We start from the raw sequence: 20,163 nt of genomic DNA, 5'->3' as shown, positions 1-20,163 counted from the left end.
AGATGTAACAGCAAATCTTTTCTTAACTAAAACACTAAAACCACAATCCCTAAAAGAAAACATTGCTAATCACCTCAAAATAAAATTATTTTACTGAAAAAAAAACCCACCACTAAGAAAATTAAAAGATGAGAAACAGACTAGAAGATATTTACAAACACGTACCAAATAAAGGATATATCCAGAATTTACAAAGAAGTTCTTTTTTTTTTTTTTTTTGGTTTTTAGGGCTGCACCTGTGGCATGTAGAAGTTTCCAGGCTAGGGGTCGAATTGGCACTGCAGCTGCCAGCCTACACCACAGCCAAGGCAATGCAGAATCCCAGCCATGTCTGCAACCTACACCCCAGCGCATGGCAACGCCAGATCCTTAACCCACTGAATGAGGCCAGGGATCAAACTCACATCCTCATGGATCCTAGTCGGGTTCATTACCACTGAGCCACAATGGGAAGGAACTCTGACAAAGAACTTCTATAACACAATAAAATGACAAACAATTCAATTTAAAAAAATGGGCAAGAGTTATAAGCACATATTTTAACAAAGAAGATATACAAATGGCTATTTAGCACATAAAAACATGCTCAACATCATTAGTCACTTGGGAAATGCCAATTAAAATCATAACAAGATACTATTTCACACAGGTAGACTGGGTATATTAAATAGTCAACAGCAAATGTTGATGAAGATGTAGACAAATGAATGCTCATATATACTAATCATCATAGTCCCAAACTGGAAATGTTCATTAGTTGGTGAAGGGATAGACAAAATGTGTTATCAGGCCATGGAATACTATTCAATAATAAAAAGGAATGAACTACTGATATAGGTTATAGCATGAACCTCAAACACATGCTAAGTGAAAAAGGCTAGGCATAAGAGATCAGACATTCTATGAGTCTATTTAGTTCAAATGTCCAGACAAGGTACAATTTTTTTAGCTGCACCCACAGCAAGTCAAAGTTCCTGGGCCAGGGATTGAACCCGTGCCGCAGCAGCAACCCAAGTCACTGCAGTGACAACACTGGATCCTTAAACCCACTGTGCAAGAGGAGAATTCCTGGACTAAGGAAACTTACAGACATAGAAATTAGGTTCCCTAGGACTGGGGGTAGGAATGGGGGTTAACTCTAAATGGGCATAAAGGATCTTCTAAGAAGATGAAAAGATTCTAAAACCAAATAACGGTAGTAATTGCACAACTAAGGAAGGTTATTAAAAATCATTGAATTGCACACTTAAAACAGGTGAATCTGGAGTTGCTATCATGGCTCAGTGGTTAAGGAACCGACTAACATCCATGAGGACGTGGGTTCGATCCCTGGCCTCACTTAGTGGGTTAAGGATCCGGCGATGATGTGAGCTGTGGTATAGGTCACAGACATGGCTTGAATCCTGAGTTGCTGTGGCTGTGGTATACAGGCTGGCAGCTGCAGCTTTGATTCAACCCCTAGCCCAGAAGCTTCCATATGCTGCAGGTGTAGCTCTTAAAAAAAAAAAAAAAAATCAAAAGATGGAGGCTGGATCAAGATGATGGAACAGAAGGATGTGGAGCTCACTTCTTCTCACACATACATCACAAATACATCTACATGTGAAACAACTCTCACAGAATACCTGCTGAAAGCTGGCAGATCTCAGAAAACCAAAATTATAAGAAAGATCACTACACAAACAGGTAGAACCATAAATAAATAAATAAACAAAAGGAATCTGGAGAGAACCTGTGCTCCTGGGAGGGAGCTGTGAAAGAGGAAAGGGTCCTTCACCCTGGGAAGCTCTTTCCTGGCAAGGAGAACAGCTGAGACAGAAAGGGAGCTTTAGCAACTTTGAGGAGAGTGCAGCAGCTGGTCTGTGGCAGGAAGAATAGGGAAACTAGCACAGAAGGTCCTGGCCATCTCCCTGTACTACCCAGCTCAAGATGCACATCTGCTGGTCCATGGGTGGGGACTGAGTGCTGAAACTTGGGCTAAAGAGGGCAGATGCAGGGAGAGGATTGGGGTTAGCTGTGCACAGACAGCCTGAAGGGGATGGAGTTGGCCCAAGGCACAACAAGGTGTGTGCTCAGGAACGGGCCTGGGCCTGCCACTGAAGTCCCTTGGTTAACTTGTGTACACAAAGCGAGGGGTGGGGCCCCACAAGAGCAGCCTCATTCTTAGTATGCTCACAGTGGGCACAGCTCTACTCTACAAGTTCTGGGAGAGCACAAGCACCAGTGGGTTGCCCAAATGTGGAGGTGGGGCTGAAATTCAAGCCAATTACCAGGGGCCTTGGAAGCAGGACTGATATCTGTGTGTCCCAACAGGGCTGTGACAACCACAGAGAGAAGAGAAGGCCCTGCTTAACATCCAGTGCAGGCTCTGGTCACCACAACAATTATGTGGCCTATAAGGGGTTAATGGTCAACACACTGTGCAAAGATGACAGGTATCTATGCTAAAAACAGCTCTCCAACCAAAAATATTAGACTCATGGAAGCTACACAGGGACACTCACATAAAAATAGCCCTTCAAGACTTATAGTACACAACTGTTTCTCCTAAACTCAGAGTTACAGAAATATAATGAAATAACAATGAGACAGACCTCTTTCGTCTACTGAATCCCAAGTTCAAAAGGAAACACTGAAAATACTGAAAGAATTAAGGGAGCAGCCCAATGGGTTAAGGATCTGTTACTGCTGTGGCCTGAGTCACTGCTGTGGTGCAGGTTCAATACCTGGCCTGGGAACTTCCACACACTGTGGGCATGGCCAAAAAAAAATACCGAAGAAATTAGGAAAAGGCTATTGATAGAAATGCAAATTAATGCAACCCCCACCCCAAAACCCTACAAAGTATAAATAGAAGCCAATTGAAAGTAGAAACCTCTGGAGTTCCCATCATGGCTCAGGGTTAAAGAACCCGACTAGTATCTATGAGGATATGGGTTTGATCCCTGGCCTCACTCATTGCCGTGAGCTGTGTGTAGGTCGCAGATGAGGCTCAGATCCTATGTTGCTGTGGCTGTGGCACAGGCTGGCAGCTGTAGCTCTGATTTGACTCCTAGCCAAGAACTTCCACATGCCATGGATGTGGCCCTTAAAAACAAACAAACAAACAAAAACCCCCAAAACAAAAACCCCCAAAATTAGAAACCTCATCTGCCAAGACAAAAGGTGTGCTAAAGAAAATCAACAGCGGAGTTCCCGTCATGGGGCAGTGGTTAATGAATCCGACTAGGAACCATGAGGTTGCGGGTTCGATCCCTGCCCTTGCTGAGTGGGTTAAAGGATCCGGCATTGCCGTGAGCTGTGGTGTAGGTTGCAGACACGGCTCGGATCCCATGTTGCTGTGGCTCTGGCGTAGGCCGGTGGCTACAGCTCCGATTGGACCCCTAGCCTGGGAACCTCCATATGCCGCGGGAGCGGCCCAAGAAATGGCAAAAAAGACAAAAAAAAAAAGAAAAAGAAAAAGAAAATCAACAGCAAAGTAGATAAGAATTAATATGTGATCTTATAGACAGAATGATGACAATCACCTAATCAGAACAGCAGACAGACAAGTTTTATTTTTTCTTTGTTTTTTTAAATTTTTTTGTCTTTTTGCCTTTTCTAGGGCTGTTCCCGTGGCATATGGAGGTTCCCGGGCTAGGGGTCCAATCGGAGCTATAGCCGCTGGCCTATGCCAGAGCCACAGCAATGCGGGATCCAAGCTGTGTCTGCAACTACACCACAGCTCACCGCAACGCTGGATCCTTAACCCACTGAGCAAGGCCAGAGATCAAACCCACATCCTCATAGTTCCTAGTCGGATTTGTTAACCACTGCGCCACAATGGGAACTCCCGGATAAGTTTTAAAATCAGAAAGCAGTATATGAGAACTATGGGGTAACATAAAGTGTCCCAATCTAAACATAATTGGGATCTCAGAAGGAGAAGAAAGAGAAAAAGGGATTGAAAATATATTTGAAGAGGAGTTCCCATTGTGGCTCAGCAGATAATAAACACAACTAGTATCCTTGAGAATGCAGGTTTGATACCTGGCCTTGCTCAGTAGGTTAAGGATCCAGAGTTGCCATGAGCTGCAATGTAGGTCAAAGATGTGGCTCAGATCCTCGGCTGCTGTGGTTGTGGCATAGGCCTGAAGCTGCAGCTCCTATTCGACCTCTAGCCTGGGCACTTCAATATGCTGTGGGTGTGGCCTGAAAAAGCAAAAAAATAAAAAAAGAAGAAAAATAAAACATATTTGAAGAAATCACGGCTGAAAAATTTCCAAACCTAAAGAAGGAAACAGATATCCAGGTATAGGAAGGAAAAAGGGTCCCAAACAAGATGAACCCCTACATCAAGACATATAATAATAATAATTACTATTATTTTTTTTGGTCTTTTTGTCTTTTCTAGTGCCGCACCTGTGGCAGGCATATGGAGACTCCCAGCCTAAGGGTCTAATCAGAGCTGTAGCCTCCAGCCTATGCCAGAGCCACAGCAACTCGGGATCTGAGCAGTGTCTGCGACCTACACCACAGCTCACAGCAACACTGGATCCTTAACCCACTGAGTGAGGCCAGGGATCGAACCCACAACCTCATGGTTCCTAGTCGGATTTATTAACCACTGAGCCACGAAAGGAACTCAAGACATATAATGATTAAAACGGCAAAAATTAAAGAGAGGACTCTAAAGGTAGCAAGAGGAAAACAGTTAAATACAAAGGATCCCCTATAAGGCTATCAGCTGATTTTTCCACAGAAATGTTGCAGGTCAGAAGAGAGTGAGGCAAAATATATTCCAAGTCTTGAAAGGGAAAAACCTACAACCTAGGATACTCTACACACTAAGATTATCATTTAGAATAGAAAGAGAGATAAAGAATATCTCAGATAAGCAAAAACTAAAAGAATACAGCAATACTAACCCTATCCTAAAAGAAATATTAAAAGGTTTTCTCTAAATACAAAGGAAGCAAGAATATACAGGAAAGAGGGGAGTTCCCGTCGTGGCGCAGTGGTTAATGAATCCGACTAGGAACCATGAGGTTTCGGGTTCGGTCCCTGCCCTTCCTCAGTGGGTTAACGATCTGACGTTGCCGTGAGCTGTGGTGTAGGTTGCAGATGCGGCTCGGATCCTGCTGTGGCTCTGGCGTAGGCCGGCGGCTATAGCTCCAAGTCGACCCCTAGCCTGGGAACCTCCATATGGCACGGGAGCGGCCCAAGAAATGGCAAAGACAAAAAAAAAAAAAGAAAGAAAAAAGGGGAATAGTAAATGACACACTAAATAAGCAGAGAAAACTAAACAAGAGCAGAAGTCAATGAAAAAGAAAGCAATTATAGAAAAAAAAAATCAATGAAACCAAAAACTAGTTCTTTGAGTAAAATTAATTAACCTTTATTCACATTGATCAGGAAAAGAAGTTATTTCCAATACAAGGAATGGGTGTGGGGCCACACAGATAGTACACACATTAAAAGAATAAGGAAATATTATGAACTACATGCCAATTAAATTGAAAAATTAAATGAACCAATTCCTGGAAAGACACAAACTACCAAAGCTTGCTTAAGAAAAAAAAAGATAACCTGAATAGGCCTATGTACTAAAGACAATAAATTTAAGGTTAAATATTTTCCCCCAGATCTTGTCATATAGCACAGGGAACTATATTTAGTCACTTATGATGGAACATGATGGAGGATAATGTGAGAAAAAGAATATATATATATGTATATGACGGAGTTACTTTGCTATACAGTAGAAATTGACAGAACACTGTAAATCAACTATAATGGAAAAAGTAAAAATCATTAATAAAAAATTTAAAAAGTTCCCCCCCCAAAAAACACCTATGACCCCCATGATTGTAGACCAAAAAAAAAAAAAATCCTTAGTATTTAGCAAAGAGAATCAGCAGTATCTCTTAAATATCTGGTTTAATAACAGCCAGATTCTTATACCTGCCTCTAGATTCAATGCATTGTGAGATATATATATACATACATATTTTTTTCTTTTCTTTCCTTTTCTTTTTACAGCTGCACCGGAAGCACACGTAAGTTCCCAGGCTAGAGGCGGAATTGGAGCTGCAGCTGCAGGCTGATGCCACAGCCACAGCAATATCAGATCCAAACCAAATTTGCCACCTATTCCTTGGCTTGTGGCAACACTGGGTCTTTAACCCACAGGGATCAATCCCACATCCTCATGGAGACTACGTTGGGTTCTTCACCCACTGGGCCACAATAGGAACCCCTGATGTATATTGCTTTGATTAAGGCATAAATATGACCTTACACAGACATATAGTTGGAAAAGGGAAGAATATTTTAATACATTTTTCAAATAAATCTTTTTTTTTTTTTGTCTGTTTAAAGCCACACCCTCAGCATATGAAGCTCCCAGGCTAGGTGCTGAATCAGAGCTGTAGCTGCCAGACTACACCACAGCTCACAGCAACATATCCATAACCCATTGAGAGAAGCCAGGGATAGAACCCACATCCTCATGGATACCAGGAGGGTTTGTTACCACTGAGCCACAACAAGAACTCCTAAATAAATCATTTCTTTAATATTGTATTAAAACTTAGCAAGTGTTTCTTGTTTGTTGGTTTTTTGCCTTTTAGGGCTGCACCTGCAGCGTATGAATGTTCCCAGTCTAGGGGTTGAATTGGGGCTATAGCTGCTGACTTACACCACAGCCACAGCAATGTGAGATCCGAGATGCATCTGCGACCTACACCACAGCTCGCAGCAACGCCAGATCCTTAACCCACTGAGAGAGGCCAGGGATCAAATCTGCATCCTTATGGATAGTGGCCAGGTTTATTACTGCTGAGCCACGATGGGAACTCCAAGTGGTAATTTTTAAAAGATTAACTGCAATGAGGAAATTGAAAGATGCCAAGGAATTTTTTATACTCTGATACATGAAAACCCATCGGTCTATCTGCACCTTGAATGTAATTTTTAGCTATGCATAATTTTCTTTTAAAGCAGTGTACAGCAAGTTTTATTTGCACCCTCCGGGAGTGGGCCACCCTGGGTAGGGACTAGCCAGCTATGCATAATTTTGTAATATCAGGCACTGATGATCTAAAAAATTATCCTCCAGATGCTGAATTATTATATTCTTAAAACTACATTCATTATTTGATGTAACACACTAATCTCTGTTCTCTGTACCTGTGAAATTTTTTAAAATTTTAATTCTGATTTTTTATTTTTATTTTTTTAGGGCTGTACCCACAGCATATGGAAGTTCCCAGGCTAGAGGTCAAATTGGAGCTGTAGCTGCCGGCCTATGCCACAGCCACAGCAAATCAGGATCAAAGCCACGTCTGCAACTGCAGCTTATGGCAACGCCAGATCCCCGACCCACTGAGCAAGGGCAGGGACTGAACAAGCTTTCTCATTGGTACTAGCTGGGTTTGTTTCCACTGTGCCACAACGGGAACTGCCTAATTCTAAGTTTTTAAAGATTCCACATGTGAGTGAGATAATACAGTGTTTGCCTTTGTGATTTATTTCACTTGGCATAATGCTTTCAAGGTCCAACCATGTTGTCTCAAATGGCAGGATTTCATCCTTTGTAATGGCTGAATAATATTCCATTGCATGCATATACACATACACACACACAATAAATAATGCTGCAACAAACACCGGGGTGCAGATATCTCTGTGAATTAGTGTATTTGTTCTCTTTGGACAAATACCCAAAAGTAGAATTGTTGCATCAAATGGTAGTTCTATTTTTAGGTTTTTTTTGAGGAATCTTCATACTATTTTCCATAGTGGCTGCACCAATTTATATTCCCCAAAACAGTACAATGTTTTTTACTTTTCCCTTGGATTCCAAATATAAATGAGATCACATAATATCTGTTCTTTCAGAGTTCCCGTCCATGGCTCAGTCGTTAATGAATCCGACTAGGAACCATGGGGTTGCGGGTTCGATCCCTGGCCTTCCTCAGTGGGTTAAGGATCTGGTGTTGCCGTGAGCTGTGGTGTAGGTTGCAGACGAGGCTCGGATCCCACGTTGCTGTGGCTGTGGTATAGGCCGGCAGCTATAGCTCTGATTCGACCCCTAGCCTGGGAACCTCCATATGCCACAGGAGTGGCCCAAGAAAATAGCAAAAATACAAAAAAAAAAATTTGTTCTCTGTCTGACATTTCACTTCACATAACACCCTTAAGGTCCATGCATGTTGTCACAATGGCAGGATTTCCTTCTTTTTAGGGCTGAATAATATTCCATTGTGTGTGTGTATACCACAACTTCTTTATCCATTTATCTGTCAATGGACACAAGTTGTTTCCATTTAAATTTTATTATTAGCAACAAATATTGCTAATTGTTCAAGTGCCATGTTCACACCATTCATTTATAAGAAAAATATCTGCCCAATACTGAAATTAGAACAGCCTTAATTTGTCAGTCAATCATTCTTTTAAGTAACAATGGTGTTTCAAGAAAGGGTAATTTGCTTTTAACTCAAACAACTGCACAAGTGCTCGTTCTCCAGATAACCACTGTTCTTCTTTATTATCTAGCACAACTGCTAGATAATACTCTGAATCTTTCGTGAAGAGTATTAAAAAGACAGGTAGCAGTTCCCGTCATGGCACAGTGGTTAACAAATCCGACTAGGAACCATGAGGTTGCGGGTTCGGTCTCTGCCCTTGCTCAGTGGGTTAACGATCCGGCGTTGCCATGAGCTGTGGTGTAGGCTGCAGATGCGGCTCGGATCCCACGTTGCTGTGGCTCTGGCGTAGGCCAGTGGCTACAGCTCTGATTCGACCCCTAGCCTGGGAACCTCCATATGCCGCGGGAGCGGCCCAAAGAAATAGCAAAAAGACAAAAAAAATAAAAAATAAAAATAAAAAGACAGGTAATCAATAGGGTCCAGATTTAATAAAACTAATCATCTGTACTGCTTTTTCAAGAACATTTGAAACAGATACTGGCATTTTGGAGTTCCCATTGTGGCGCAGCAGAAATGAATCCGACGGGTATCCATGAAGATGAGGGTTTGATCCCTGGCCTTGTTCAGTGGGTCGGGGATCCAGTTTGCTGTGAGTTGTGGTGTAGGCTGTAGATGTGCTCGGATCCCGCATTGCTGTGGCTGTGACATAAGATAGCAGGTGTAGCTCCGATTTGCCTCCTAGCCCGGGAACCTTCATATGATGCAGGAGAGGCCCTAAAAAGCAAAAAATAAAATAAAAAATGGAGTTCCTATCATGGCTCAGTGAAAATGAATCTGACTAGTAGTATCCATGGGGACACACGTTCAAACCCTGGCCTTGCTAAGTGGGTTAAGGATCTGACATTGCTGTGAGCTTCGGCGTAGGTTACAGACGTGGCTTGGATCTGGCATTGCTGTGGTGTAGGCCAGCAGCTACAGCTCAGATTGGACTCCTAGCCCAGGAACCTCCATATGCCACGAGTGTGGCCATAAAAAGACAAAATAAATAAATAAATAAAGATAACGGTAAAAAAGATTTTAAAAATTGCAAGTCAGGAGTTCCCGTCGTGGTTCAGTGGCAATGAACCTGACTAGAACCCATGAGGATGCGGGTTCGATCCCTGGCCTTGCTCAGTGAGTTAAGGATCCAGCATTGCCAAGAGCTGTGGTATAGGTCACAGACCATGCAGCTCGGATCCTGCGTTGCTGTGGCTGTGGTATATAGGCCAGCAGCTTTAGTTTTGATTCGACCCCTAGCCTGGGAACTTCCTATGTCTTGGTGTGGCCCTAAAAAGACACACACACACACACAAACTGCAAGACAGAAAAGAAAAAAAACTACAGAGCAGCGAAGAATTACAGTTTGGTGCCCCACTGCCTTGAATGGTGCTAAGACCCAGCAGTGCTACCTACCCATCATTGCTTTTGTAGCACTAATGCAAGTGTCAACAGAGTAAGTTAGGCAAAAAATAGTCTTAGCATTGTTATAAAAGTTTTTTTGAACTTGCAGAACCCCTGTAAAGGACCTCAGGGGTCCACATACCAAATTTTAACAAAGTCTCCTAAGTAAATCCTAGATATATCCATAGAAGAATTTTTTATGTTAACTATTACTGTTTTCTTTATTTACTGTCTTTTTTAGGGCCAAATCCACAGCATTTGGAAGTTCCCAGGCCAAGGGTCAATTCGGAGCTACAGCTGCCGGCCTATACCATGGCCATAGCAATGCCAGATCCGAGCTGTGTCTGCAATCTACACCACAGTTCACAGCAACGCCAGATCCTTAACCCATTGAGGAGGGCCAAGGATTGAACCCGCCTCCTCATGGATACCAGTTGGGTTTGTTATCACTGAGCTACAGTGAGACCTTCTGTTTTATTTTTTGATCCAACCTGGTTTTTTGGTTAATGGGTATTAAATCCCTTTACACATCTACTTATAAATTGTTTGGTTCTATTTATGTGATCTTAAGATGTTTAATGCTTCCTTGTATTTGATATAGTAATACTTCCATGTGATATAAAATTTAAACAGTCCAAAAGGGCCTTCTGTGAAGAGTAAGTCTCTTTCCTAGCCCAGACTCCAGTATTCCTCTCTGGAGGCAATCACTGCCAACACATTTTGGAGACTACCTTATTAACACATAGAGATCCACTTCATTTACTATTTTAAGGGCCTATGATCTACATTGTCAAAATATCCTCTAGGAGTTCCCTTGTGGTACAGTGAGTTAAGGACCTGGTGCTGCAGCTCGAGTCACTACTGGGGAGCATGAATGATCCTTGCTCAGGAACTTCCACATGCCATGGGCGAAGCCAAAAAAAATATTCTCTAGGGACATTTTATTACTTTACCTTCCGTTTTTTCCCTTTTTTCTTTTTTTTTCGTATTTTTAAAAATGAACATATAGCTGATTTACAGTGTTGTGCCAATTCCTGCTGTATAGCAAAGTGACACAGTCATACATATATATAGATAAATATATTCTTCTTTTTATATCATCTACCATCATGCTCTGTCACCAAGAGATTAGACACAGCTCCCTGTGCTATGTAGTAGGATCTTTCTTTCTTTCTCGGACGGTTCAATGTTAGTATTTTTGTCTAGTTTACAAACATTTGATTTTTACTAAAATGTGACTATATATCATATGTCATAGCTGGTATGGGTCTTAAGAGCATCATATCAGACCAACAGTTTCAACTTATAGATGAAGAAGCTGATACAAAGTGCTGAAGTGACTTGTTCAGTGTCAGGAGTTAATGAAAAGGCTTAGATTAAGATCTAGAGTTTCTGCCTCTTTCCTAGATGGACCCAAGGATGACATACCTGGATTCAAATGGATCCTGCTTCTCCAGAGGTCTTACTCTTTTCTTTGTCACTGCCAATTTAGTCAAGTCCACGTGCTTTGTCTCTCCGTTACTGTAAGTGAATTCGAGAACACTATTCCATTCCCCTTGTACTTTGCATACGACAGTGTTGGTGATGTTGTGCTTCACTTCACCGGTAACCCTAGAAGCAAGTGGAAGAAAAAGATATGCTCTAATGAGTGATACCGTGCTTGTTCTTAGGGATTCTGAATCCCAAGAATATACCTCGTGAATTCTGTTTGAACTAGTTACACAGCTCACTTCAGTTTGTCAGTGTGAAAGTCAGACTCTTTGTAAATACATGATAGTTCCCTAGATAACTTTCTCTTTGGGGGGCAGGAGACAGCTATGCCAACAGCATGTGGAAATTCTGGGGCCAGGGATTAAACCTGAGCCAGAGCTGTAATCCCAGCCACAGCAGTGACAACGTTAGATCCTTAACCCACTGTGCTACCAGGGAACTCCAAGAAAAATTTTTTCAAATAACAATTTAATTTTAGGAACAATACTAGGAATCAAACTAGAAACTCAGTTACCATAAATGACCATAAAGTGCGATATTTAAAATGCTTGCTGCAAACAACTATTATAATATTAAAATTCAGTAGGAATATGAAAAACATTAAGATTTCTTTTTCATTACAATCTAAAAATGTTAATTATAGTCTATTCAACTTTTAAAAAAACAATTCCTACTTATTTAAAAGTTTAGAGTCCCTAATTTGAAATTCTGGATATATAAATCCTGCATAAAGCCACATAAGTTTAATTTTAAATTAAATATAGAAACCAGACAAATCACTAAGAGGTAGAAAAAAATAAAAGATACGTTAGAAATTTTTTAATTCTCGACAAAACAGAAACATTAAAAGAGCAATGGCATACAAAAATTATTGCTATAATACAAAACTGTGAGAGAATCAACCACTACTGTTGTTGTAAGTTCAATCGAGTTATCTGGCTGGTTTATCACAGAGAGGATGCAGCTCAAATGAAGGCTGGAATAGAAACAGGTCTGATTATTTTGAATGAAGTACTTTATGTTCACTGTAGGACACAAATAACAACAGGGTCAGAGAATAATGGGAAAATACTGGGGTCCAGTCACTGCCCCAGGGATTATGGTTTATTTGGATTCAAAAGGGAATCCAAAGGACCAAAGCCCAGGTTCAGATGGCTCGGATACCCTAAGTAGCATTTGTTAGATGTAAACTAAAGCCTCAGGAACCAGAAGAACATAGTTGAATCTACGGAGTCCATAGTTTTTAATCAGGAGAAGTAAATGGTGTACAAATTTAGAGCTGAAGGCAGAGGTGTAGGAGCCAATAAGCAAATGAACCAGATCTTACAGATCGAAGTGTACACAAGGGTTTGGGATCCAAGAACAGACCAAACATCCAAAATCAAAAGTTAGGCATAATTGCAGCTCACTGGACATAAAGAATACCACGACTACAATTCTGCTTGATTACAGCAGGGATGGGAACTCTGGGTCATACCTCGAAGTATCCAAACTTAAATAACTACAGTAGAGTTTTAGCCTGATTGAATGTTTTTTATGATATTCATGTTTCCTCTCTGACCCCACTTTGCCAACAATGCCTCCTTTCTTGAAAATTTATCTCTAATCAAACAGGATATGATTAGATGATGGTGAACACTTATCTCTTCCATCTTCCAACTGCATATACCCAGCACTATAGTCTTTGAACTGAAGAACAATAATCTGTTTCTCACTTGATCTCTCTTATTGCCACAATCTCTCAGGTTATCATTATCTCCTTCACAAGCCTTTCCACTTAAAAAATAACAAGCCTGAGATCCATGTTCACGCATGCTGGGTTCTTGCTGCTTAGTGCAGCTACACAGCAAGCACAGCATGATGAGAACTGGGCAGGCAACAAGAAGTGCACATGCTAGAGGTGGGCCATAAGGAACTTGCAAAAGGAGCATAAAGAGGAAGAAGGCCCTCGCTCACTTTGCTTATCATCATTCTTCAGAACACAGTGCCTAATGGAGGGCTGGTAAACTTCTATAAAGGACTAGAAAGTAAATATCTTGGGGCTCATGGGTGAAGCTATCTGTCACAACTAAACTCTCTCACTGTAGCATGAAAGCAATCATAGACAATAAGCAAATGAATAACTCAATGTCTAAAGCATGTAAGTCTAGATCTTGTATCAAACAATGACAAAAAATATGCTGCCTTTAAAATAATTATCAAAGAGTTAAATTTTAAGTTGCCATCCTATTCATCTTTAAAGTGAGGATAACTGATAACCAATGAGGCATTTACTCTTCCTTCCTTCCTTCCTTCCTTCCTTCCTTGCCATGCTGGTGACACGTGGAAGTTCCCAGGCCAGGGACTAACCTCGGGCCACAGCAGTGACCGGAGCCACAGCAGTGACAATGCTGAATCCTTAACTGTTAGGCCGCCAAGGAATTTTCCCTCTCGCTTTTTAAAAAACTTGACATCAAGTTGACTTGTTGTTCTTTTTGGCTACCTTGAGGCATTTGGAGTTCTCAGGCCAGGAATCAGATCCAAGCCACAGTTGTGACCACAGTTGTGGCAAGATCCTTAATCCACTGTGCCACTCCAACAAGCTTTATTTTTTACTATTATACATGAGTTTTCCTTAAAAGCTTTATAAAAGCTTTTCTTTCCAAAGGCAGGGTCCTAGATTCTAATACCAGACTAAAAGCTTCTTGAAGGCAGAGATAGTCTTTTTTTTTTCTTTCCTCTATCTTTGGTATGCAGAAAAGTATGTCACTTAGCAGTTAATACAATCTTAATGACATTATACCACTACATATATATGTATTTTTTTTCTTTTTTGTCTTTTTGCCATTTCTAGGGCCGCTCCCGCGGCATATGGAGGTTCCCAAGCCAGGGGTTGAATCGGAGCTGTAGCCACCAGCCTACACCAGAGCCACAGCAACGCAGGATCCAAGACACATCTGCAACCTACACCACAGCTCATGGCAACGCCAGATCCTTAACCCACTAAGCAAGGCGAGGGATCGAACCTGGAAGATGGTTCCTAATCGGATTCGTTAACCACTGAGCCACCACGGGAACTCCATTATACCACTACATATATTTTTAAAGAATCACCATCCTAAAGTGAGTGCAGAAAATGGAATCAGAAGATGGACAAGGGCATGAGGAACAGTTAAGGAGGCCTGCTTGGCTCCATCAGAGATAGATGTGAAAAATAAGGGAGTAAGGAAAGACAAGTGTAAGATAAAATATTTGTAACTAAGGCAGACAGTGGATAATATGTCTGCTTAATTGCAGAGAGCAGTAAAAAACTAGGTTACATCTGAGGGAAGTATGGCTAATAATAAAGGCATGAGAGTTTCCATTGTGGTACAGCAGAAACAAATCCAACTAGGAACCATGAGGTTGTGTGGTTCAGATCTGGTGTTGCTGTGGCTGTGGCATAGCTCGGATTCTATATGCCACAAGTGCAGCCTTAAAAAGCAAAAAAAAATTGTGGAAAAAAAAAGAAAAGAGGAGTTCCTTTCATGGCTCAGCAGTTAAAAAACCCAACTAGGATCCATGAGGATTCAGGTTCGCTCCCTGGCCTCACTAAGTGGGTTAAGGATCCAGCATTGCTGTGAGCTGTGGCATAGGTCACAGATGTGGCTCGGATCCTGTTTTGCTATGGCTGTGGTATAGGCCGGAGGCTGTAGCTCCAATTCGACCCCTAGCCTGGAAACTTCCATATGCTTCAAGTGTGGCCTTATAAAGAAAAAAAATATATATATATATATAGACCTTCCTCAAAAAAGAAGAAAAATCTCAAATCCTCAACTTAACCCACCACCTAAGTGAATTAGAAAAAGAAGAACAAACAAAAACTAAAGTCAGTAGAAGGAAGGAAATCATAAAGATCAAAGAGGATATCAATAAAATAGAGATTAAAAAAACAATAGAAGAAATCAATAAAACCAAGAGCTGGTTCTTTAAAAAGGTAAACAAAATTAACAAATCTCTGGCTAGACTCACCAAGGAGAGAAAAAACCCAAATAAACAAAATCAGAAATGAGAAAGGAGAAGTCACGGAAATACAAAAAACCAAAAGAGAATACTATGAACAATTGTATGCTAACAAATTTGACAACCTAGAAGAAATGGACAACTCTTGAGACTTACAGACTGCCAAAACTGAATCAAGAAGAAAGAGATCAACTGAACAGACCGATCACTAGAAATAAAATTGAATATGTCATAAAAACACTCCCTACAAATGAAAGTCCAGGACCAGATGGCTTCACAGGTGAATTTTACCAAACATACAAAGAGGAACTGATACACATCCTCCTCAAACTTTTTCAAAAGGTTCAAGAGGAAGGAACACTCCCAAAGACATTCTATGATGCCACCATCGCCCTAATTCCAAAATCAGACAAAGATACTACCAAAAAAGAAAACTATAGGCCAATATCTTTGATGAATATAGATGCAAAAATTCTCAAAAAAAGTTTAGCCATCCGAATTCAACAACATATCGAAAAGATCGTATACCATGACCATGTGGGATTCATCCCAGGTGCACAAGGATGGTTCAACATACGCAAATCAAACAATGTCATACACCACATTAACAAAAGTCAAAAACCACATGATCATCTCAATAGGTGCAGAAAAAGCACTTGACAAAGTCCAACATCCATTCATGATAAAAACTCTTACCAAAGTGGGTATAGAGGGAACATACCTTAACATAATCAAAGACATTTATGACAAACCCACAGCAAATATAATACTCAATGGAGAAATGCTGAAAGCCCTTCCACTAAAATCTGGAACAAGACAAGGATGTCCACTTTCACCAACATAGGATGTCCACTTTATTCAACATAGTACTGGAAGTCCTAGCCACAGCAATCAGACAAACAAAAGAAATAAAAGGCATCAAAATAGGAAGAGAAGAGGTAAAACTGTCACTCTATGCAGATGACATGATACTATACATAGAAAACCTTAAGGACTCAACCCAAAAACTAACTGAACTGACCAACAAATTCAGTAAAGTAGCAGGATATAAGATTAACATTCAGAAATCAGTCGCATTTCTGTATACTAACAATGAAATATTAGAAAAGGAATACAAAAATGCAATACCTTTTAAAACTTCACCCCCAAAAATCAAATACCTGGGAATACACCTGACCAAGGAGGGAAAGGACTTACAAGCCAAGAACTATAAAACATTAATCAAGGAAATTAAAGAAGATGTAAAGAAATCAAAAGATATTCCATGCCCCTGGGTTGGAAAAATTAATACTGTAAAAATGGCCATACTACCCAAAGCAATCTACAGATTCAAAGCAGTCCCTATCAAATGACCCCTGACATTTTTCACTAGAACAAACAATCCAAAAATTTATATGGAACCACAAAAGACCTAGAATTGCCAAAGCAATCCTGAGGAAGAAAAGCCAAGCAGGAGGCATAACTCTCCCAGACCTCAGGCAATATTCCAAAGCCACAGTCATCAAGACAGTGTGGTACTGGTACCAAAACTGACAGATGGACCAATGGAACGGAATAGAGAACCCAGAAATAAACCCAGACACCTATGGTCAATTAATCTTGGACAAAGGAGGCAAGAACATAAAATGGGAAAAAGACAGTCCAGTCAGCAAGAATTGCTGGGAAACCTGGACAGCTGCATGCAAATCAATGAAACTAGAACACACACCCTCACGCCATGCACGAAAATAAACTCAAAATGGCTTAAAGACTTAAATATAAGACAAGATACCGTTAAACTCCTGGAAGAGAATATAGGCAAAACATTCTCTGACATCAATCTTATGAATATTTTCTCAGGTCAGTCTCCCAAAGCAACAGAAATAAGAGTAAAAATAAACCAATGGGACCTAATCAAACTGACAAGCTTTTGCACAGCACAGGAAACCAAAAAGAAAACAAAAAGACAACTGACACAATGGGAGAAAATAGTTTCAAATGATGCAATGAACAAGGGCTTAATCTCTAGAACATACAAGCAACTTGTGCAACTCAACAGCAAAAAAGCCAAAACAGACAGATGGACCAATGGAACAGAATAGAGAACCCAGAAATAAACCCAGACACCTATGGTCAATTAATCTTGGACAAAGGAGGCAAGAACATAAAATGGGAAAAAGACAGTCCAGTCAGCAAGAATTGCTGGGAAACCTGGACAGCTGCATGCAAATCAATGAAACTAGAACACACACCCTCACGCCATGCACGAAAATAAACGAAAAATGGGCAAAAGACCTGAATAGACATTTTTCCAAGATGTACCGATGGCCAACAAGCACATGAAGAAATTCTCAACATCCCTGATTATTAGAGAAATGCAAATCAAAGCTACTATGAGGTACTACCTCACACCAGCCAGAATGGCCATCATTAATAAGTCCACAAATAACAAATGCTGGAGGGAGTGTGAAGAAAAGGGAACCCTCCTGCACTGTTGGTGGCAATGTAAGCTGGTACAACCACTATGGAGATCAGTATGGAGATACCTTGGAAATCTATACACAGAACTAGCATATGACCCAGCAATCCCACTCTCGGGCATATATCCGGACAAAAATTTCCTTGAAAAAAGTCACATGCACCCACATATTCACTGCAGCACTATTCACAACAGCCAAAACATGGAAACAACCCAAATGTCCATCAGCAGATGATTGGATTAGGAAGATGTGGTGTATATACACAATGGAATACTACCCAGCCATAAAAAAGAATGAAATAATGCCATTTGCAGCAACATGGATGGACTAGAGACTCTCATACTAAGTGAGGTCAGAAAGAGAAAGACAAATACCATATGATATCACTTATATCGGGAAACTAATATGAGGCACAAATGAACCTTTCCACAGCAAAGAAAATCATGGACTTGGAGAATAGACTTGTGGTTGCCAAGGGGGAGGGGGAGGGAGTAGGGTGGTTGGGGAGCTTGGGGTTAATAGATACAAACTATTGCCTTTGGAGTGGATTAGCAATGAGATCCTGCTGTGTAGCACTGGGAACTCTGTCTAGTCACTTATGATGGAGCATGACAATGTGTGAAAATGGAATGTGTACATGTATGTGTAACTGGGTCAACATGCTGTACAGTAGAAAAAAAATGTATTGGGGGAAATAACTATTAAAAAAATTTTTTAAAAAGGCAAGGAAAGAAAAGTGAGTTCCCTGGTGGGCTAGTGGTTAGGATTCAGTGCTTTCACTGCTGCAGCCTGGGTCCAATCCCTGGTCTGGGAACCAAGATTCCCACATCAGGCTGCTGCATGCGATGGCCAGGAAAAGAAAACTGTGGATATGAAATAGTTAAATAAATGCAACTATTTTGGTATAGAAGGGCTATAGTAAAGGCCGCCTTCTCCCTCATTGGCCAACCTGCACCTCAATCCTGCAGATTTGCCCTCTCGAGCTGCCCTTGAAGAACCAGCCACTGATGGGCCTCAGGCTCCTTAGTACATCTTTCCTTTGCTTGCTCACCGCTCTGTCTTCCCCTAGCAGAGAATACAGAGTCAGACAAATGACAACTGAATTCTTAACAATGGAGACAAATGAAGTCCAAGGATGTGATTATGGACTTCATCAGTAGAAGGTGGTACTGCTAAGCAATAGAGAAATTTTAACAGAACTGTGACACTTGTATGTGGTAATCTAGTCGCTGTGAGGTATAAGCTCTGAAAAACATACCATTTTTCTATTGAAAAATGCACAGGATCTGGCGTTGCTGTGAGCTGTGGTGTAGGTTGCAGACGTGGCTCAGATCCCGAGTTGCTGTGGCTCTGGCGTAGGCCAGCGGCTACAGCTCTGATTAGACCCCTAGGCTGGGAACCTCCATGTGACTCGGGAGCGGCCCTAGAAAAGGCAAAAAGACAAAAAAAAAACCAAAAACCAAGAAGAAGTTCTCTGAAGGGAAGAAAGAGGATGTTCCTAAGACACAAGTTAAAATATTGAAACGGAAATTAAAAACCAAGAGAAAATTTCTATGCAAGATATTTAAAGCAAGGAACTATCTAAATATCACGGCAATGGTTAAGGTTTGGGGATGAACTCTGATTCTCCATAGTAAGGTAGTGCTGGAGTTCCCGTTGTGGCTCAGTGGTTAACGAATCTGACTAGGAACCATGAAGTTGTGGGTTCAATCCCTAGCCTTGCTCAGTGGGTTAAGGATCCGGCGTTGCCGTGAGCTGTGGTGTAGGCTGCAGATGTGGCTTGGATCCCGCATTGCTGTGGCTGTGGTGTATGCCTGTGGCTACAGCTCTGATTTGACCCCTAGCCTGGGAACCTCCATATACCTCGGAAGTGGCCCCTAGAAAAGACAAAAAGACAAAAAAAAGTTTTTATAGATAAATCTTAGAGGATTTCAAATAACACATACACACACCCACATATTTACATGCACTAACATACACACATATACATATGCACATAAACATCCACATATACTGTAAGAGCGAAGTTTCAGGGACTAGAAAGAGTTCGCAAAAAGGAAACCTACAATCTACTTCAATGAAGGCAAGAATATGCAATGGAGAAAGACAGTTCTTGGACAAGTGGTACTGGCAAAAGTGGACAGCCACACGTAAAACAATGAGATTAGAATGCTTCCTTACACCACATACAAAACAAAAAACAAAAAAAACTCAAAATGGCTTAAAGACCTAAATGTAACAAGACCTAAAACCATACAACTCCTAGAAGAGAACATAGGAGGAACATTCTTAGACATAAACTGTAGCAATATTTTCTTGGATCAGTCCCCTAAAGCAAAAGAAATAAAACCATAAACAAATAAATTTAAAAGCTTTTG

General features: G+C 40.9%; 1 protein-coding gene across 1 annotated transcript in view; it reads right to left on the bottom strand.

Annotated features, from left to right (window-relative positions):
* The window catches only part of OSBPL11 (oxysterol binding protein like 11), a 92,845-nt gene that overhangs the window by 7,164 nt on the left and 65,518 nt on the right, over positions 1–20,163 (bottom strand). The window contains exon 11 of the mRNA XM_047790372.1: positions 11,283–11,465. Coding sequence (XP_047646328.1) covers positions 11,283–11,465 — 183 coding nt within the window. The remainder of the gene's footprint in view (positions 1–11,282; positions 11,466–20,163) is intronic.

Source organism: Phacochoerus africanus, chromosome 1, assembly GCF_016906955.1.
Source record: "Phacochoerus africanus isolate WHEZ1 chromosome 1, ROS_Pafr_v1, whole genome shotgun sequence".
NCBI classification, from domain to species: domain Eukaryota; kingdom Metazoa; phylum Chordata; class Mammalia; order Artiodactyla; family Suidae; genus Phacochoerus; species Phacochoerus africanus.
This window is presented reverse-complemented; position numbering and strand designations above follow the sequence as displayed.